Source organism: Dendronephthya gigantea, unplaced genomic scaffold, assembly GCF_004324835.1.
Source record: "Dendronephthya gigantea isolate DGI-Jeju-01 unplaced genomic scaffold, DenGig_1.0 000171F, whole genome shotgun sequence".
Classification (NCBI taxonomy): domain Eukaryota; kingdom Metazoa; phylum Cnidaria; class Anthozoa; order Malacalcyonacea; family Nephtheidae; genus Dendronephthya; species Dendronephthya gigantea.
In genome coordinates, this window is record NW_021163181.1 from 321,909 (window position 1) to 346,962 (window position 25,054).

The window sequence follows — 25,054 nt, forward strand, 5'->3', positions numbered from 1 at the left end:
CCAATGCAAGAGTGGCGATATTTACACTGTTGACTAGTAGCTTAGTTCTTCAGTTAATATCCTTGGTTGTAACTACGATATTGATAACAAGAAATAAAACTAAACTGGCTGCTATTCAGGAGTTCAATAATTCGAAAAGACGCCTAAAAAGACGCTTAAAAAGGCTTCGACGACCCCCAAGAAGGTCAAGAATTTGGCGCCGACCAGGCAGGACGTCTATCTGGTGGACTAATATTTGGGAGAACAAAGCAAGCATTCAGAAGTGGAAAGAAAATTTTAGAATGACTAAAAGGAATTTTATGCAGCTTTGCGAAAAGCTGAGGGCACAATTAACTGGAGAAGATACTGTGATGAGAAAAGCAATCCCCGTAGAAACGAAAGTTGCAGCTACACTGTATTATTTAGCAGACGAGTCAAGATATAGAAAGGTACCATGATGATATAGGAATGTACCAAAGGTACATTCAAAATGCTATACTCTTGAAGATCAATTTCCAAGGCAAAATTTTCTAACCCTTGGAGATAAACATATTAAATGCAATAGCCCATTGTGATTACTGATTACAACACATTTTCACTTTATCTTTAATTTAATCTCACTTCGTTTTCAGGTTGCAAATGCCTTTGGCATTGGAAAAACCACCTTATCAAAAATTCTTCGATCAGTTTGCATTGCCATAGTTAAGCATCTAGGAAAAGAGTACATAAAGATTCCAACTGATGTGGCAAGCATACACAAGTTGGCCAGCCAATTTTATGATAAGCATGGTTTTCCCCAATGTATAGGAGCTGTAGATGGAACACACATACGGATAAAGCAACCAAGAGGAAAGTCATCTGAATATATTAATCGGAAAGGTACACCTGTGCAACATTGTAACCAGTCTTCTACTTCAGAGTATCCTGTTTTATTTCTCTGTTTAATATAGGTACCCCCCTGCTCTATTGGGGGATCATTTTAAAGCGCTCTTAGGAGAATAATAATTTGAATCCCTTTGGATGCATTTTTTGAAACATTGTCCTATAGGATATCATAAGTACCTCTTTAATATATTTTTCCCCTTGAATAATCACAAAAACATCAAATTTTTGTAATTATGGGAAAAAATCACAGTCTACCCCTGAGAAAAATAAGGATGAAATATCCCTCTTTCTTATTGGATATCCAAACCCCTGAATGGAGGGGTGTCCCTATATATCAAATGGCACTGAAAATTTTAGGAAAAGGTGTCATATTGAATGTTAAATTCATTCAGTCGCAAATCAATTAAGGAACAATTAAGCCTCAACCTTTATGACAAATATATTGTTTGGGTTAAAAATAGACTGAATCTGGACTGAATATAGATAGAATATGGTAAACCAAGCACTACCTTGATTTGTTAATGTGTAGGATATTAATTCAAGTAATAATTTTCCATGAACATTTCTTTCAAGGTACCTACAGTCTAAATGTTCAAGGAACATGTGATTTCAAGTACTGCTTTCTTGACGTTGTTGTCAAATGGCCAGGGAGTGTCCATGATGCTCAAGTGTTTGTCAATTCGTCAGTGTGTAAAATGCTTAAAGATGGAACCATTCCAACTTGCCCTAAAGTGATTGTTCAAAATTTACCTCCTGTTCCAATTTGCATTTTGGGTGATCCAGCCTACCCACTCAATACTTACCTGATGAAGGAATATGAAGCAGGGGGCATAACAGAGGCTGAACAATTTTATGGGTTCAGACTGTCATCGGCAAGAATGGTGATAGAGTGTGCAAATGGAAGATTGAAGGCCAGGTGGGGCTGTTTAAAAGGTGTACTAGATGTTGATTTGGAATTGCTTCCATATCTCATTTATGCATGTTTTATCCTCCATAATTACTGCGAAGTACATCATGACGGGGTAGATCAGGCTGCAATTGATGCAGCACTACGTTATGATAGAGAATTCACTCAGCCCAGAATTCAGAGCATTGAAAATTTAATGAACAACCTATGAACTGGCGGCAGCAAATAGAACCTTGCCCAAATAATGCAAAGGACATTCGTGAAATATTCAAAATGTATTTTGAATGAACTAGTGATTGCCTTAAACATATAGGGTTCACTTTATGTGGTTAACCTACCCTCCAAGCATCACCCAGAATCTTTAAACTTGTTGCAAACTTGAAAAAATGTTTATTTGTTAATTAATAACAGTTGTACAAAATGGTAAACAATATAATTTTAATGATAAATAATTACTTGTAAATATAACTCAACCAATATTGAAAATGATATTTAAATATTTATACAACAAAAATGTAATTATTTATATTACAATATAATATATACTATGTTCAAAACATGAAATGTTCCCATTCATATTAAGGTGAACACTACAACTGGTAACTTAAAACAGCATAACAATTCTAAATTGCTTGTGACCATCACACTTGTATTATTATCACCAATATTCTTCAACATTTGAACTACCTGATTTTTTTCACCAATTGCAGTAGCAATATTCTTAAAACCTTCTGACATAGATTGACCAATGATGGTAATTGACTCTGACAGTGCTTTTAGTGCATTTGCCTGTTGGCTGTCACTTTCAGCTATCTTGTTCACCATGAGTTCCTGCAACACAAGTTCTTTTTGTGCAATGTTTATCATCTGCTGATCAGTGGAAATTTTCTTATTCAACTTTTGTTTTCGTAAATCAGAAATAAGATGACGGCGTTTCGGAGGGAGAGGGTCATCAAATGGAATGGTTGCACCTGCATCCTCTTCCAAATCCTCTTCTACATTCTCCTTGTCTTTGGCAGACGTAACAGCATGAACACCACTATGATCAGTTTCAATGGCTCCAGGTATTTCAGTAGCGGCTGCATTTCCACAAAATACATTCTGACATTCCTCATAAAATCTGTACACCTGCCTTCCACCACCACTTCTTTTACCAGCTCTTACAGCAGCAACAAACTTGTTCCTGAGTTGTTTGATTTTGCGAGCCAGTCGAGTAGGGTTGTTTTGAAACTCAGTATGTTTATGTGGATAATCGTCATTAGGTATGCCGTTTACAACCGCTAGCTTATCCACAAACATTTCATTTAAGTCGGTATACTTGCTTTTACAACTGTCCCAATATATCCCATCGTTTGTTTTTTGAGTTTTGTATTCCTGTACGATGGAAAGAAGCAATTCTACTTCGGCGTCAGTCCATATGAAATTCTCTGTGGAGCTTCGTTTACGTTTATTAGCATCAACTGTTTCGGCCATTGCAGTTTTTGGAGCAACTTCAACTATTTCGCTTGTTTCTAACGACTGTTGTTGAATTTCAGTCAATGATTTCAGTACACAAGTTTTAGTTGTCTGTGAAAGAACGGAATAATGTTGGAAAAGGTAGAAAATATTTCGCGCTAAAACTGCATCCTGGCCATTACCGCGCATCATATCTGGCAACTGAGCACTGGTAACTAGTTCTTGGGAACGTTTGTGAACCATCCTGTGAACAAGACGCCAAAACGACACATTTGAAAACGCTAGTAAAAAAACGCTCGAAAACGTTACCGTGTGCACATAGTCTTAATATACTATTCAGGTGCATTAAAATGTTTTCTTGTTTTTCCCATACGAGTCAACATTCAACTGATCTTTTTCAAGGTAGCTTCCACGATTCAGTTGCAAAGAAGACGCTTAATTTGGCTGGCTGTACGCGTGTATACGTATTAAAAGTGGAAAAAACTTATTTCATAATGGAAAATTGGACGAACATTCATATACCATTATATTTCATGGTTTTGATCTCTAATACATTGGACCTCTGGTAGCTATATCGGATCTTTCCTGTTTGTCTTCTTATACAAAGAAATGGAAAAGCGAACAGGGACTTTGTTATCATCGCAAGTTCATAAAAGGTTAGCTATAAAAAGTATATTTTCTTGTGAATTGTATTCATTTCGCGGGGGGGGGGATTATTATCAACGACTATAAATAATCACTTACCTTTGAATGTTTTATATCTTAAGGTGGCTCCCTACAGTTCTATGGTTTATCGCGGTAATTTTGTCGCGCGCGAAATAGTACACGCAACACGCGTGGCTGATGTTGCACGCAGGGTGGATCTTTTAAGATTTATCATTGTGAACTTTTGATAAACACGCGCGGGCCTTCGCGGGACGTTGACTGGTCGATCGAGGAAATTAAAATCCTGATTTTTGTGACGTCATAAACATAAAAATAAATGTATTTTTCTCGTTTTTCCTTCGGTAAATTCTTTTCAAACTTTACACAGTTTTCTGTAATCGTAAAATGCGTAAAATGTGCAAGTTTTAAGAAAATCGTACGAGCCGAATTTTTTTAAATTAAAAAACAGGATTTTTTGAGGATTTAAAAAAAAGTGCTCGTACGATTTTTTTTAAATGCTAAAATAAAAAGAATTATGGATAAGATTACTGTATGGAAAAAAGTAGAAAGTTTTACCGAAGAAAATTTCAAAAAAATATCTCAGAATCTGCAAATTAGCCCTTTTTAAAATCGTTATGTTACCATGGCAACGAGGATATTTTACGAAATTTTATATATTTCGTAATTTGCGATATCATAGCAGTTATGTGGCCAAGTTTCGTGATCATACTTTGTAAGATGATAAAATAATGGTCTTTCGAACACAATTGCGCATTACACAATCAAATCTGTAGGGAGCCACCTTAAACGGCAAATCATGAGGAATATTTTCACGTTTTTGTCATCAAAAATGACCATAGAACAGCCGCGAGGCATTTGTCCTTGCCTCGCCTTGCTCATCCAGCTTATAGCTACTGCTTTTATTAATAGGTCAATTATTGTGAGTTCCGATTTAATTTTAAAGCGCTCAGTATTTACAAGTTAATATAAGCTGATAAGAAATTATTAGACCAAAGTTATACGACCAAAATTATGTTTTCATTCACTTTAATTGAGTTGTGCATTTTTTACGACATTGTATAAGTTTATCAGTTGCACAAATTATGACTTATGTTTAAAAACAACGATAATGGCGGCGACTATATATACAGTATATGCAAGCCGAGCAAGAAGCACAAAACAGAAATTAAACATAAAAAAGAAAGGTTTTGTAGCATATACAATAGTCAAACGCAAAAGATCATTTTATGACTTTACTTACCACATATAAATTAGTCCGTGAAGATCCACAACCGGGCTTTTGTTTTCTACTCGCTGCATTTCCACTGGGAAACTAATGTTTTCAAAAAATACTACGCCATATAAAGTATTTGTTTATTCGTAAAATCATGAATCAAAACACATTTTTATACTTACTGAGGTCATCTATTTCCTCCACATTTACATAGTTTAGATATAAGATGCTACGAATTCTTGGGTTTTTTAATTGTAGACTTTTTAATTAATTACATGACTGTTTGTTTCCTTTGCACATCAACGAAACGAAAATAGCTGTACTATCGGGCATAAATGACTATATAGCTTTTTTGACCAGGCTAGCCAGATGTAGAAAAACGTCTTAACACCCCCCTGATTTGGATTTTTCACAGTTTGATGTAAATTTCAAAAGCCAATGAAATCTTGCCGTCGTCATTTAAACAGAAAACCGGTATCAGGTGAACTGTACCACGCATAGTCACAGCGAAAAACTCAACAAAATAATGAAAAACTTTGCCGATTTTTCATTATTTTCAGTGCCGTTTTTGAGAAAAAAAGTTAGCGGTAGTTTAGTAAAATTATTGGAGCTTACTTTTATCTTGTTTATTTCATATTCCATTGTGTATTTTAAAAGTTTTTGAACAATTTTTTCGGGGCTACATGCATAATTTAGGTATTTAGTTGCCTACCTTAGGTATATATATGTACATGATGTAAACACGACGTGTCACAATAACCGCGCGTAATCAATGCAGTCGGACACTAAGTAATACTCATTACACAAAAAGGAAATACACAAACGAGAAACTATTTTAAAAGTATTTTATTGCAGAGAAATTTATTTAAACATTACTACACAATTCTGAGTGACCTAGGTATTAATATGCTAAATATGATGAAGATCATCATTATGAAAATTATGGTTGCCATGGTAACCATCATTTATCATGATTAATATGCTAAATATGATCAAGATCATCATAATGATCATCATTGTTGCAATTGCAACCATTATTTATTATGATTGATATGTTAATTTTGATCATTATGATCATTATGATCATCATGGTTGCCATGGCAACCATAATTTATCATGAATAATATGCTAAATATGATCAAGATCTTCATAATGATCATCATGGTTGCAATTACAACCATAATTTATTATGATTGATTTGTTAATTTTGATCATTATCATCATAATGATCATCATGGTTGGCATAGCAACCATCATTTATCATGAATAATATGCTAAATATGATCAAGATCATCATAATGAAAAAAATGGTTGCCTTGGTAACCATCATTTATCATGAAAATTATGCTAAATATGATTAAGATCATCATAATGTTCACCATGATTGCAATTGCAACCATAATTTATCATGAATAATATGCTAAATATGATCAAGATCATCATAATGAAAATTATGGTTGCTATGGCAACCATAAATTATCATGAATAATAAGCCAGATATGATCAAGATCATGATAATGTAAATTATGGTTGCCATGGCAACCATCATTTATCATGAATAATATGCTAAATATGATCAAGATCATCATAATCAAAATTATGATTGCATTTGCAACCATCATTTATCATGATTAATATGCTAAATATGATCAAGATCTTCATAATGAAAATTATGGTTGCCATGGCAACCATCATTTATCATGAATAATATGCTAAATATGATCAAGATCATCATAATGAAAATTATGGTTGCCATAGCAATCATCATTTATCATGAATAATATGCTAAGTGTGATCAAGATCATCATAATGATCATCATAGTTGCAATTGCAACGACAATTTATAATGACTGATATGTTAATTTTGATCATTATCATCAATATGATGATAACGGTTGCCATGGTAACCATCATTTATCATGAATAATATGCCAAATATTATAAAGATCATCATAATCAAAATTATGGTTGCATTGGCAACCATCATTTATCATGATTAATATGCTAAATATGATCAAGATCTTCATAATGAAAATTATGGTTGCTATGGCAACAATCATTTATCATGAATAATATGCTAAATATGATCAAGATCATCATAATGAAAATTATGGTTGCCATAGCAACCATCAATTATCATGAATAATATGCTAAGTGTGATCAAGATCATCATAATGATCATCATGGTTGCAATTGCAACGACAATTTATAATGACTGATGTGTTAATTTTGATCATTATCATCAAAATGATGATAACGGTTGCCATGGTAACCATTATTCATCATGAATAATATGCCAAATATTATCAAGATCATCATAATGAAAATAATGGTTGCCATGGTAACCATCATTTATCATGAATAATGAGCTAAATTATAAAGATCATCATAATGATCATCACGGTTACAATTGCAACCATTATTTATTATGATTAATATGTTAATTTTGATTATTATGATCATAATGATCATCATGGTTGCTATAGCAACCATCATTTATCATGAATAATATGCTAAATATGATCAAGATCATCATAATGAAAATTATGGTTGCCATTGTAACCATTATTTATTATGAATAATATGCTAAATATGATAAAGATCATATTGAAAATTATGGTTGTTATGGCAACCATAACTTATCATGAATAATATGCTAAATATGATGAAGATCATCATGATGAAAATTATGGTTGCCATAGCAACCATCATTTATCATGAATAATATGCTAAGTGTGATCAAGATCATCATAATGATCATCATTGTTGCAATTGCAACGAAAATTTATAATGACTGATATGTTAATTTTGATCATTATTATCAAAATGATGATAATGGTTGCCATGGTAACCATCATTTATCATGAATAATATGCCAAATATTATCAAGATCATCATGATGAAAATTATGGTTGATATGGTAACAATCATTTATCATGAATAATGAGCTAAATTATAAAGATCATCATAATGATCATCACGGTTACAATTGCAACCATTATTTATTATGATTAATATGTTAATTTTGATTATTATGATCATAATGATCATCATGGTTGCTATAGCAACCATCATTTATCATGAATAATATGCTAAATATGATCAAGATCATCATAATGAAAATTATGGTTGCCATTGTAACCATTATTTATTATGAATAATATGCTAAATATGATAAAGATCATATTGAAAATTATGGTTGTTATGGCAACCATAACTTATCATGAATAATATGCTAAATATGATGAAGATCATCATGATGAAAATTATGGTTGCCATAGCAACCATCATTTATCATGAATAATATGCTAAGTGTGATCAAGATCATCATAATGATCATCATTGTTGCAATTGCAACGAAAATTTATAATGACTGATATGTTAATTTTGATCATTATTATCAAAATGATGATAATGGTTGCCATGGTAACCATCATTTATCATGAATAATATGCCAAATATTATCAAGATCATCATGATGAAAATTATGGTTGATATGGTAACAATCATTTATCATGAATAATGAGCTAAATTATAAAGATCATCATAATGATCATCACGGTTACAATTGCAACCATTCTTTATTATGATTAATATGTTAATTTTTATTATTATGATCATAATGATCATCATGGTTGCTATAGCAACCATCATTTATCATGAATAATATGCTAAATATGATAAAGATCATCATAATGAAAATTATGGTTGCCATGGTAACCATTATTTATTATGAATAATATGCTAAATATGATAAAGATCATAATGAAAATTATCGTTGTTATTGCAACCATAACTTATCATGAATAATATGCTAAATATGATCAAGATCATCATAATGATCATCATAGTTGCAATTCCAACCATCGTTTATCATGAATAATATGCTAAATATGATCAAGATCATCATAATGAAAATTATGGTTGCCATGCTAACCATCATTTATCATGATGGGTATGTTAATCTTGATTATTATCATCAAAATGATGATAATGGTTGCCTTGGTAACCATCATTTATCATGAATAATATGCTAAATATGATCAACAACATCAAAATGAAAATTATGGTTGCCATAGTAACCATTATTTATCATGAATAATATGCTAAATATGAACAAGATCATCATAATGATCATCATGGTTGCAATTGCAACGATAATTTATTATGATTGATACGTAAATTTTGATCATTATCATCAAAATGATGATAATGGTTGCCATTGCAACCATCATTTATCATGAATAATATGCTAAATATGATCAAGATTATCATAATGAAAATTATGGTTGCCATGGTAACCATCATTTATCATGAATGATATGTTAATATGATCAAGATCATCATAATGGAAATTATGTTTGCAATGGTAACCTCCATTTATCATGAATAATATGCCAAATATTATCAAGATCATCATAATGAAAATTATGGTTGCCATGTTAACCATCATTTATCATGAATAATAAGCTGAATATGATCAAGATCAACATAATGAAAATTATGATTGCCATGGCAACCATAATTTATCATGAATAATATGCTAAATATGATTGAGATCATCATAATGAAAATTATGCTTGCCATAGCAACCATCATTTATCATGAATAAATGATGTTTGTTATGGCAACTATGAAGATCATTATGATTATCTTGATCATAATTAGCATATTAATCATAATAAATGATGGTTGCTATGGATATCATGATGCTCGTTATGATTATTTTAATCATAATTAGCATATAATTCTTAAAAAAATTATGGTTGCCATGGCAACCATGATGATCATTATGATGATCTTGATCATAATTAACGTATTAATCATAATAAATGATGGTTGCCATGACAACCATGATGCTCATTATGATGATTTTGACCATAATTAGCATATTAATCATAATAAATGATAGTTGCCATGGCAACCATGATGATCATTATGATGATCTTGATCATAATTAGCATATTAGTCATAAGAAATGATGGTTGCTATGGCAACTATGATGCTCATTATGATAATTTTGATCATAATTAGCACATTAATCATAATAAAGGATGATTGCTATAGCAACCATGATGCTCATTATGATGATTTTTATCATAATTAGCATATTATTCCTAACAAATGACGGTTGCTATGGCAACTATAATGATCAATATGATGATCTTGATCATAATTAGCATATTAATCAAAATAAATTATGGTTGCCATGGCAACCATGATGCTCATTATGATGATTTTAATCATAATTAGCATATTATTCATAATAAATTATGGTTGCTATGGCAACCATGATGCTCATTATGATGATTTTTATCATAATTAGCATATTATTCCTAATAAATGACGGTTGCTATGGAAACTATAATGATCAATTTGATGATCTTGATCATAATTAGCATATTAATCATAATAAATTATGGTTGCCATGGCAACCATGATGCTCAATATGATGATTTTAATCATAATTAGCATATTAATCATAATAAATTATGGTTGCTATGGCAACCATGATGATCATTATGATGATTTTGATCATAATTGGCATATTAATCATAATAAATGATGGTTGCCATGGCAACTATGATGATCATTATGCTGATCTTGATCATAATTAAAATATTAATCATGATAAATTATGGTTGCTATTGCAACTATGATGCTCATTATGATGATTTTGATCATAAGTAGCATATTATATATAATAAATTATGTTGCCATGGCAACTATGATTATCATTATGATAATCTTGATCATAATTAGCATATTATTCATCGCAAATAATGGTTGCTATGGCAACCATGATGCTCATTATGATGATTTTGATCATAATTAGCATAATAATCATCCTAAATGATTGTTGCCAAGGCAACTATGATGATCATTATGATGATCTTGATCATAATTAGCATATTAGTCATAATAAATGATGGTTCCAATGGCAACCATGAAGCTCATTATGATGATTTTGATCATAATTAGCAAATTAATCATAATAAATGACGGTTGCCATGGCAACCATGATAATCATCATGATTATTTTGAATATAATTAGCATATTATTCATAATAAATTAAGGTTGTCATGGCAACCCTAATGATCATTATGATGATCTTGATCATAATTAGCACATTAATCATAATAAAGGTTGGTTGCTATGGCAACCATGATGCTCATTATGATGATTTTGATCATAATTACCATATTAATCATAATAAATGACGGTTGCTATGGCAACTATGATGATCATTATGATGATCTTGATCATAATTAGCATATTAATCATAATAAATTATGGTTGCTATGGCAACTATGATGCTCATTATGAAGATTTTGATCATAATTAGCATATTAATCATAATAAATTATGGTTGCCATGGCAACTATGATGATCATTATGATGATCTTCATCATAATTAGCATATTAATCATAATAAATGATGGTTGCCATGGCAACAATGATGCTCATTATGATGACTTTGATTATAATTAGCATATTAATCATAATAAATGATAGTTACCACGGCAAACATGATGATCATTATGATGATGTTGATCATAATTAGCATATTAATCATAATAAATAATGCTTGCCATCGAAACCATGATGATCATTATGATGATTTTGACCATAATTAGCGTATTAGTCATAAAAAATTATGGTTGCAATGGCAACCATGATGCTCATTATGATGATTTTGATCATAATTAGCAATATAATCATAATAAATTACGGTTGCTATGGCAACCATGATAATCATCATGATTATTTTGATTATAATTATCATATTATTCATAATAAATTATGGTTGCCATGGCAACCCTAATGATCATTATGATGATCTTGATCATAATTAGCATATTAATCTTAATAAATGATGGTTGCCATTGCAACCATGATGCTCGTTATGATGATTTTGATCATAATCAGCATATTAAACATTATAAATGATGGTTGCCATTGCAACCATGATGCTGTTATGATGATTGTGATCATAATTAGCATATTAATCATAATAAATTATGGTTGCTTTTGCAACCATGATGATCATTATGATGAATTTGATCATAATTAACATATTAATCATAATAAATGATGGTTGCCATGGCAACTATGATGATCATTATGATGTTCTTGATCACAATTAGCATATAATTCATAATAAATGATGGTTACCATGGAAACAATGATGCTCATTATGATAATCTTGATCAAAATTAGCATATTAATGACAATAAATGATGGTTGTTATTGCAATTATGATGATCATAATGATGATTTTGATCATAATTAGCATATTATTCATAGTAAAAAATTGTTGTTATGGCAACTAAGATGATCATTATGATGATCTTGATCATAATTACCATATTATTCATAATAAATGATGGTTTCCCCAGCAACCATGATGCTCATTATGATGATTTTGATCATAATTAGCATATTATTCATAATAAATTATGGTTGCAATGGCAACTATGATGATCATTAAGATGATTTTGATCATAATTAGCATATTAATCATAATAAATGATGGTTGCTATTGCAACCATGATGCTCGTTATGATGAATTTGATCATAATCAGCATATTAATCATGATAATATATGGTTGCCATGGAAACTATGATGATCATTATGATGATCTTGATCATAATTAGCATATTAATCATAATAAATGATGGTTGCCATGGCAACCATGATGCTCATTATGATGCTTTTGATCATAATTAGCATATTAATCAGAATAAATGATGGTTGCCATGGCAACCATGATCATCATTATGATGGTTTTGATCATAATTAGCATATTAATCATAATAAAAAATTGTTGTTATGGCAACTAAGATGATCATTATGATGATCTTGATCATAATTAGCATTATAATCATAATAAATTATGGTTGCCTTGGCAACCATGATGATCATTATGATAATTTTGATCATAATTAGCATATTAATCATAATAAATGATGGTTGCCATTGCAACTATGATGATCATTATGATGTTCTTGATCATAATTAGCATATTAATCATAATAAATGATGGTTGCAATGGAAACCATGATGCTCATTATGATGATCTTGATCATAATTAGCATATTATTGACAATAAATGATGGTTGCTATTGCAACCATGCTGATCATTATGATGATTTTGATCATAATTAGCATATTAATCATATTAAATGATGGTTGCAGTGGCAACTATGATGATCATTATGATGATTTTAATCATAATTAGCATATTAATCATAATAAATGATGGTAGCTATAGCAACCATGATGCTCATTATGATGATTGTGATCATAATTAGCATATTAATCATAATAAATATTGGTTGCCATGGCAACAATGATGCTTATTATGATGATTTTTATCATAATTAGCATATTAATCATAATAAATGATGGTTGCTATGGCAACTGTGGTGATCATTATGATGATCTAGATCATATGTAGAATATTAATCATAATAAATGATGGTAGATATGGCAACCATGATGCTCATTATGATGATTTTGATCATAATTAGCATATTAATCAAAATAAATTATAGTTGCCATGGCAACTATGATGATCATTATGATGAGCTTGTTCATAATTAGCCTATTAACGACAATAAATGATGGTTGCCATTGCAACCATGATGCTCATTATGATGATTGTGATCATAATTAGCATATTAATCATAATAAATTATGGTTGCCATGGCAACAATGATGCTCATAATGATAATTTTTATCATAATTAGCATATTAATCCTAATAAATGATGGTTGCTATGGCAACTATGGTCATCATTATGATGATTTAGATCATAATTAGAATATTAATCATAATAAGTGATGTTAGATATGGAAACCATGATGCTCATTATGATGATTTTGATCATAATTAGCATATTTGTCATAATAAATTATGGTTGCCATGGCAACTATGATGATCATTATGATGATCTTGTTCATAATTAGCATATTAATGACAATAAATGATGGTTTAAATGGCAACCATGATGATCATTATGATGATTTTGATCATAATTAGCATATTAATCATAATAAATGATCGCTTCCATGGCAACTAAGATGATCATTATGATGATCTTGACCATAATTACCATATTATTTATAATAAATGATGGTTGCCATGGCAACGATGATGCTCATTATGATGATTTTGATCATAATTAGCATATTATTCGTAATAAATTATGGTTGCCATGACAACTATGATGATCATTATGATGATCTTGATCATAATTACCATATTAATCATAATAAATGATGGTTGCCATGGCAACCATGATTATCATTATGATGATTTTGACCATAATTAGCATATTAATCATAATAAATAATGGTTGATATGGCAACTATGATGCTCATTATGATGATCTTGATCATAATTAGCATATTAATCATAATAAATGATGGTTGATATCGCAACTATGATGATCATTATGATGATTTTGACCATAATTAGCATATTAATCATAATAAAATATGGTTGCCATGGCAACTATGATGATCATTATGATGATCTTGATGATAATTAGCATATTAATCATAATAAATGATGGTTGCCATAAAAACCATGATGATCATTATGATGATTTTGACCATAATTAGCATATTAATCATAATAAATGATAGTTGCGATGGAACTATAATGATCATTATGATGATCTTGATCATAAGTAGCATATTAATCTCAATAAAAGATGGTTGCCATGGCTACTCTGATGATCATTATGATGATCTTGATCATTATTAGCATATTAATCATAATAAATGATGGTTGCCATGACAACCATGATGATCATTATGATGATTTTGACCATAATTAGCATATTAATCATAATAAATGATGGTTGCCATGGCTACGATGATGCTCATTATGATGATCTTGATCATAATTAGCATATTAATGACAATAAATGATGGTTGCTATGGCAACCATGATCATCATTATGATGATTTTGATCATAATTAGCAGATTAATCATAATAAATTATGCTTACTATGGCAACCATGATGATCATTATGATGATCTTGATCATAATTAGCATATTAATCATAATAAATGATGGTTGCCATGGCAACCATGATGATCATTATGATGATTTTGACCATAATTAGCATATTAATTATAATAAATGAAGGTTGATATGGCAACTTTGATGATCATTATGATGATCTTGATCATAATTAGCATATTAATCATAATAAATGATGGTTGCTATGGCAACCATGATGATCATTATGATGATTTTGATCATAATTGGCAGATTAATCATAATAAATGATGGTTGCAATGACAACTATGATGATCATTATGCTGATCTTGATTATAACAAAAATATTAATCATAATAAATTATGGTTGCTATTTCAACTATGATGCTCATTATGATGATTTTGATCATAAGTAGCATATTAATTATAATAAATTATGTTGCCATGGCAACGATGATTATCATTATGATGATCTTGATCATAATTAGCATATTAATCATCGTAAATAATGGTTGCTATGGCAACCATGATGCTCATTATGATGATTTTGATCATAATTAGCATATTAATCATCATAAATGATTGTTGCCAAGGCAACTATGATGATCATTATGATGATCTTGATCATAATTGGCATATTAGTGATAATAAATTATGGTTGCAATGGCAACTATGATGCTCATTATTATGATTTTGATCATAATTAGCAAATTAATCATATTAAATTACGGTTGTAATGGCAACCATGATAATCATCATGAATATTTTGAATATAATTATCATATTATTCATAATAAATTATGGTTGCCATAGCAACCCTAATGATCATTATGATGATCTTGATCATAATTAGCATATTAATCATAATAAATGATGGTTGCTATGGAAACTATGATGATCATTATGATGTTCTTGATCATAATTAGCGTATTAATGATAATAAATGATGGTTACTATGGAAACCATGATGCTCATTATGATGATCTTGATCATAATTAACATATTAATGACAATAAATGATGGTTACCATTGCAACCATGATGATCATTATGATGATTTTGATCATAATTAGCATATTATTCATAATAAAAAATTGTTGTTATGGCAACTAAGATGATCATTATGATGATCTAGATCATAACTAGAATATTAATCATAATAAGTGATGGTAGACATAATAACCATGATGCTCATTATGATGATTTTGATCAAAATTAGCATATTAATCATAATAAATTATGGTTGCAATGGCAACTATAATGATCATTATGATGATATTGTTCATAATTAGCATATTAATGACAATAAATGGTGGTTTAAATGGCAACCATGATGATCATTATGATGATCTTGATCATAATTAGCATATTAATCATAATAAATGATGGTTGCTATGGCAACTATGATGCTCATTATGATGATTTTGATCATAATTAGCATATTAATCATAATAAATGATTGTTGCCAAGGCAACTATGATGATCATTATGATGATCTTGATCATAATTAGCATATTACTCATAATAAATGATGGTTGCAACGGCAACCATGATGCTCATTATGATGATTTTGATCCTAATTAGCAAATTAATCATAATAAATGACGGTTGCCATGGCAACCATGATAATCATCACGATTATTTTGAATGTAATTAGCATATTAATCATAATAAATTATAGTTTCCATGGCAACCATAATGATCATTATGATGATCTTGATCATAATTAGCATATCAATCATAATAAATGATGGTTGCTATTGCAACCATGATATTCGTTATGATGATTTTGATCATAATTAGCATATTAATCATAATAAATTATGGTTGCCATAGCAACTATGATGATCATTATGATGATCTTGATCATAATTAGCATATTAATCATTGCCATGGCAACTATGATGCTCATTATGATGATTTTGATCATAATTAGCATATTAATCAGAATAACTGATGGTTGCCATGGCAACTATGATGATCATTATGATGTTCTTGATCATAATTAGCATATTAATTATAAGAAATTATGGTTGCTATGGCAACCATGATGCTCATTATGTTGATTTTGATCATAATCAGCATATTAATCATAATAAATCATGGTTGCCATGGCAACCATGATGAGTAATATGATTACCTTGATCATAATTAGCATTTTAATTATAATAAATGATGGTTGGTATGGCAACTATGATGCTCATTATGATGATTTTGATCATAATTAGCATATTAATCATAATAAATTATGGTTGCCATAGCAACCATGATGACCATTATGATGATTTTGATCATAATTGGCATATTAATCATAATAAATGATGGTTGCAATGACAACTATGATGATCATTATGCTGATCATGATCATAACAAAAATATTAATCATAATAAATTATGGTTGCTATTTCAACTATGATGCTCATTATGATGATTTTGATCATAAGTAGCATATTAATTATAATAAATTATGTTGCCATGGCAACCATGATTATCATTATGATGATCTTGATCATAATTAGCATATTAATCATCGTAAATAATGGTTGCCATGGCAACCATGATGATCATTAAGATGGTTTTGATCATAATTAGCATATTAATCATAATAAAAAATTGTTTTTATGGCAACTAAGATGATAATTATGATGATCTTGAGCATAATTACCATATTATTCATAATAAATTATGGTTGCCTTGGCAACCATGATGATCATTATGATGATTTTGATCATAATTAGCATATTAATCATAATAAATGATGGTTGCTATGGCAACTATGATGATCATTATGATGTTCTTGATCATAATTAGCGTATTAATGATAATAAATTATGGTTACCATGGAAACCATGATGCTCATTATGATGATCTTGATCATAATTAGCATATTAATGACAATAAATGATTGTTGCCATTGCAACCATGATGATCATTATGATGATTTTGATCATAATTAGCATATTATTCATAATAAAAAATTGTTGTTTTGGCAACTAAGATGATCATTATGATGATCTAGATCATAACTAGAATATTAATCATAATAAGTGATGGTAGACATAATAACCATGATGCTCATTATGATGATTTTGATCATAATTAGCATATCAATCATAATAAATTATGGTTGCCATGGCAACTATGATGATCATTATGATGATCTTGTTCATAATTAGCATATTAATGACAATAAATGGTGGTTTAAATGGCAACCATGATGATCATTATGATGATTTTGATCATAATTAGCATATTAATCATAATAAATGATGGTTGCAATGGCAACCATGATGATCATTATGATGATTTTGACCATAATTAGCATATTATTCATAATAAATGATGGTTGCCATGGCAACTATGATGATCATTATGATGATTTTGTTCATAATTGGCATATTAATCATCATAAATGATGGGTGTCATGGCAACCATGATGCTCATTATGATGATTTTGATCATATTTAGCATATTAATCATATTAAATGAAGGTTGCTTTGGCAACTATGATGATCATTATGACGATTTTGACCATAATTAGCATATTAATCATAATAAATGATGGTTGCTATGGAACAATGATGATTATTATGATGATCTTGATCATAATTAGCATATTAATCTTAATAAATGATGGTTGCCATGGCAACTATGATGCTCATTATGATAAATTTGATCATAATTACCATATTAATCATAATAAATTATAGTTGCAATAGCAGTAATGATGACCATAAAGACGATTTTGATCATAATTAGCAGATTAATCATAATAAATGATGGTTGATATGGCAACTATGATGATCATTATGATGATGTAGATCATAATTAGAATATTAATCATAATAAATTATGGTTGCTATAGCAACTATGATGATAAATATGATGATCTTGATCATAATTAGCATATTAATCATAATAAATGATTGTTGCTATTGCAACCAAGATGCTCATTATGATGATTTTGATCAAAATTATCATATTAATCATAATCAATGATTGTTACCATGACAACCATGATGATCATTATGTTATCTTGCTCATAATTACCTTTTTCATCATATTAAATGATGGTTGCAATGGCAACTATGATGATCATTATGATGATTTTAATCATAATTAGCATATTAATCATAATAAATGATGGTAGCTATGGCAACCATGATGCTCATTATGATGATTGTGATCATACTTAGCATATTATTCATAATAAATTATATTTGCCATAGCAACCATGATCCTCGTTATGATGATTTTTTTCATAATTAGCATATTAATGACAATAAATGATGGTTGTCATTGCAACCATGATGCTCATTATGATGATTGTGATCATAATTAGCATATTATTCATTATAATTATGGTTGCCATGGCAACAATGATGCTCATAATGATGATTTTTTATCATAATTAGCATATTAATCATAATAAATGATGGTAGTCATGGCAACTATGGTCATCATTACAATGATCTAGATCATAATTGGAATATTAATCATAATAAGTGATGGTAGATATGGCAACCATGATGTTCATTATGATGATTTTGATAATAATTAGCATATTAATCATAATAAATTATGGTTGCCATTACAACTATGATGATCATTATGATGATCTTGTTCATAATTAGCATATTAATGAAAATAAATGGTTTAAATAGCAACCATGATGATCATTATGATGATTTTCATCATAATTAGCAAACTAATCATAATAAATGATTGTTGCCATGGCAACTAAGATGATCATTATGTTGATCTTGATCATAATTATTATATTAATCATAATAAATGATGGTTGCCATGGCAACGATGATGCTCATTATGATGATTTTGATCATAATTAGCATATTATTCGTAATAAATTATGGTTGCTATGGCAACTATGATGATCATTATGATGATCTTGACCATAATTAGCATTATAATCTTAATAAATGATGGTTGTTATGGCAACTTTGATGATCATCGAGATGATCTTGATCATAATTAGCATATTAATTATAATAAATGATGGTTCCCATGGCAACCTTGATGCTCATTATGATGATTTTGATCATAATTAGCATCATAATCATAATAAATTATGGTTGCTATGGCAACTATGATGCTCATTATGATGATCTTGATTATAATTAGCATATTAATCATAATAAATTATGGTTGCTATCGCAACTATGATGATCATTATGATGATATTGACCATAATTAGCATATTATTCATAATAAATAATGGTTGCTATGGTAACCATGATGCTCGTTATGATGGTTTTGATCATAATTAGCATATTAATCATAATAAATTATGGTTGCTATGGCAACCATGATGATCATAATGATGATCTTGATCATAATTAGCATAATAATCATAATAAATTATTGTTGCCATGGCAACCATGATGATCATTATGATGATCTTGATCATAATTAGCATATTAATCATAATAAAGGATGGTAGCCATGGCAATTATGATGCTCATTATGATGATTTTGATCATAATTACCATATTAATTATAATAAATTATGGTTGCCATGGCAACCATGATGATCATTTTTATGATTTTGATCATAATTAGCATATTAATCATAATAAATGATGGTTGCCATGGCAACTATGATGATCATTATGATGTTTTTGATCATAATTAGCGTATTAATCATAATAAATGATGGCTGCTATGGCAACTATGATAATCATTATGATGATTTTGATCATAATTAGCAAATTAATCATAATAAATTATGGTTACCATGGCAACCATGATGATCATTATGATGATCTTGATCATAACTAGCATATTAATCATAATAAATGATGGTTGCCATTGCAACTATGATGATCATTATGATGTTTTTGATCATAATTAGCATATTAATCATAATAAATTATGGTTGCATTGGAAACCATGATGTTTATTCTGATGATCTTGATCATAATTAGCATATTAATCATAATAAATGATGGTTGCTATAGTAACCATGATGCTCGTTATGATGGTTTTGATCATAATTAGCATATTAATCATAATAAATTATGGTTGCAATGGAAACCATGATGTTTATTCTGATGATCTTGATCATAATTTAAATATTAATCATAATAAATGATGGTTGCTATGGCAACCATGATGCTCATTATGATGATTTTGATCATAATTAGCATATTAGTCATAATAAATTATGTTGCAATGCCAACTCTAATGGTCATTATGATGATCTTGATCATATTTAGCATATTAATCATAATAAATGATGGTTGCTATGGCAACCATGATGCTCATTATGATGATTTTGATCATAACTAGCATATTAATCATAATAAATTATTGTTGCCGAGGAAACTATGATGATCATTATGATGATCTTGATCATAATTAGCATATTAATCATAATAAATGATGGTTGCTATGGCAACCATGATGCTCATTGTGATAATTTTGATCATAATTAGCATATTATTAATAATAAATATTGGTTGCTATGGCAACTAAGATTATCATTATGATGATCTTGATCATAATTAGCATACTAATCATAATAAATGATGGTTGCTATGGCAACTATGATGATAATTATGATTTTTTTGACCATAATTAGCATATTATTCATAATAAATTATGGTTGCCATAGGAATCATGATGCTCATTATGAATATTTTGATCATAATTAGTATATTAATCATAATAAATTATGGTTGGTATAGCAACCATGATGATCATTATGATGATCTTGATCATAATTAGCATATTAATCATAATAAATGATGGTTGCTATGGCAACTACGATGCTCATTATGATGATTTTGATCATAATTAGCATATTAATCATAATAAATGATTGTTGCCAAGGCAACTATGATGATCATTATGATGATCTTGATCATAATTAGCATATTACTCATAATAAATGATAGTTGCAATGGCAATTATGATGCTCATTATGATGATTTTGATCCTAATTAGCAAATTAATCATAATAAATTACGGTTGCCATAGCAACTATGATAATCATCATGATTAATTTGAATGTAATTAGCATATTAATCATACTAAATTATGGTTGCCTTGCAACCATAATGATCATTATGATGATCTTGATCATAATTAGCATATTAATCATAATAAATGATGGTTGCCATTGCAACCATGATATTCGTTATGATGATTTTGATCATAATTAGCATATTAATCATAATAAATGATGGTAGCCATGGCAATTATGATTCTCATTATTATGATTTTGATCATAATTAATATATTAATTATAATAAATTATGGTTGCCATTGCAACCATGATGATCATTTTGATGATTTTGATCATAATTAGCATATTATTCATAATAAATTATGGTTGCTATAGCAACTATGACGCTCATTATGATGATTTTGATCATAATTAGCAAATTAATCATAATAAATGATGGTTGCTATGGCAAATATAATGATCATTATGATTATATTGACCATAATTAGGATATTAATCATTATGATGATCTTGATCATAATTAGCTTATTAATCATAATAAATGATGGTTGCTATGGTAACCATGATGCTCGTTATGATGGTTTTGATCATAATTAGCATATTAATCATAATAAATGATGATTGCTATTGCAACCATGATGCTCGTTATGATGAATTTGATCATAATCAGCATATTAATCATGATAATATATGGTTGCCATGGAAACTATGATGATCATTATGATGATCTTGATCATAATTAGCATATTAATTATAATAAATGATGCCTGCAATGGCAACCATGATGATCATTATGATGATTTTGACCATAATTAGCTATTAGTCATAATAAATTATGTTGCAATGCCAACCATAATGGTCATTATGATGATGTTGATCATAACTAGCATATTAATCATAATAAATGATGGTTGCTATAGCAACAAAGATGATCATTATGATGATCTTGATCATAATTAGCATATTAATCATAATAAATTATCGTTGCTATGGTAACCCTGATGCTCATTATGATGACTTTAATCATAATTAGCATATTAATCATAATAAATTATGGTTGCTATGGCAACTATGATGATGATTATGATTATTTTGACCATAATTAGCATATTATTCATAATAAATTATGGTTGCTATAGCAATCATGCTGCTCATTATGAATATTTTGATCATAATTAGCATATTAATCATAATAAATTATGGTTGCTATTGCAACCAGAATGATCATTATGATGATCTTGATCATAATTAGCATATTAACCATAATAAATGATGGTTGCCATTGCAATAATGATATTCGTTATGATTATTTTGATCATAATTAGCATATTAATCATAATAAATTATGGTTGCAATAACTACTATGATGATCATTATGATGATCTTGATCATAATTAGCATATTAATCATAATAAATGATGGTTGCTATGGCAACCATGATGCTCATTATGATGATTTTGATCATAATTAGTATATTAATCAGAATAACTGATGGTTGCTATGGCAACTATGATGATCATTATGATGATCTTGATCATAATTAGCATATTAATTATAATAAATTATGGTTGCTATGACAACCATGATGCTCATTATGTTGATTTTGATCATAATCAGCATATTAATCATAATGAATGATGGTTTCCATGGCAACTATGATGATCATTATGATTACCTTGATCATAATTAGCATTTTATTTATTATAAACGATGGTTGGTATGGCAACCATGATGCTCATTATAATGATTTTGATCATAATTAGCATATTAATCATAACAAATTATGGTTGCCATGGCAACCTTGATGATCATTATGATGATTTTGATCATAATTGGCATATTAATGATAATAAATGATGGTTGCTATGGCAACTATGATGATCATTATGCTGATCTTGATCATAATTAAAATATTAATCATAATAAATTAAGGTTGCCATTTCATTTATGATGCTCATTATGATGATTTTGATCATAAGTAGCATATTAATTATAATAAATTATGTTGCCATTGCAACCATGATTATCATTATGATGATCTTGATCATAATTAGCATATTAATCATCGTAAATAATGGTTGCTATGGCAACCATGATGCTCATTATGATGGTTTTGATCATATATAGCATAATAATCATCATAAATGATTGTTGCCAAGGCAACTATGATGATCATTATGATGATCTTGATCATAATTAGCATATTAGTCATAATGAATTATGGTTGCAATGGCAACCATGATGCTCATTATGATGATTTTGATCATTATTAGCAAATTAATCATAATAAATTACGGTTGCCATGGCAACCATGATGCTCATTATGATGATTTTGATCATAATTAGCAAAATAATCATAACAAATTATGGTTGCCATGGCAACAATGATGATAATTATGATAATTTTGACCATAATTAGCATATTAATCATAATTAATAATGGTTGCCATGGCAACTATGATGATCATTATGATGATTTTGATCATAATTAGCAGATTAATCATAATAACTTATGGTTACCATGGCAACCATGATATTCATTACGATGATCTTGATCATAATTAGCATATTAATCATAATAAATTATGGTTGCCATGGCAACCATGATGATCATTATGATGATTTTGACCATAATTAGCATATTAATCATAATAAATGATGGTTGATATGGCAACTTTGATGATCATTATGATGATCTTTATCATAATTAGCATAATAATCATAATAAATGATGGTTACCATGACAACCATGATGCTCATTATGATGATTTTGATCATAATTAGCATATTAATCATAATAAATTATGGTTGCTATGGCAACTATCATGCTCATTATTATGATCTTGATCATAATTAGCATATTAATCATAATAAATTATGGTTGCCATGGCAACCATGATCCTCATTATGATTATTTTGATCATAATTAGCATATTAATCATATT

The 25,054-nt window shown here is 29.1% G+C and overlaps 1 protein-coding gene across 1 annotated transcript; it reads left to right on the forward strand.

Annotated features, from left to right (window-relative positions):
• The first annotated feature begins 281 nt into the window (after nt 1-281).
• LOC114537987 (putative nuclease HARBI1) lies at nt 282-1,982 on the forward strand. The gene is made up of 3 exons (XM_028559100.1): nt 282-428; nt 612-858; nt 1,438-1,982. The coding sequence occupies exons 1-3, from the start codon at nt 282-284 to the stop codon at nt 1,980-1,982; spliced, it is 939 nt and encodes a 312-aa protein (XP_028414901.1).
• Nucleotides 1,983-25,054: the final 23,072 nt, after the last annotated feature.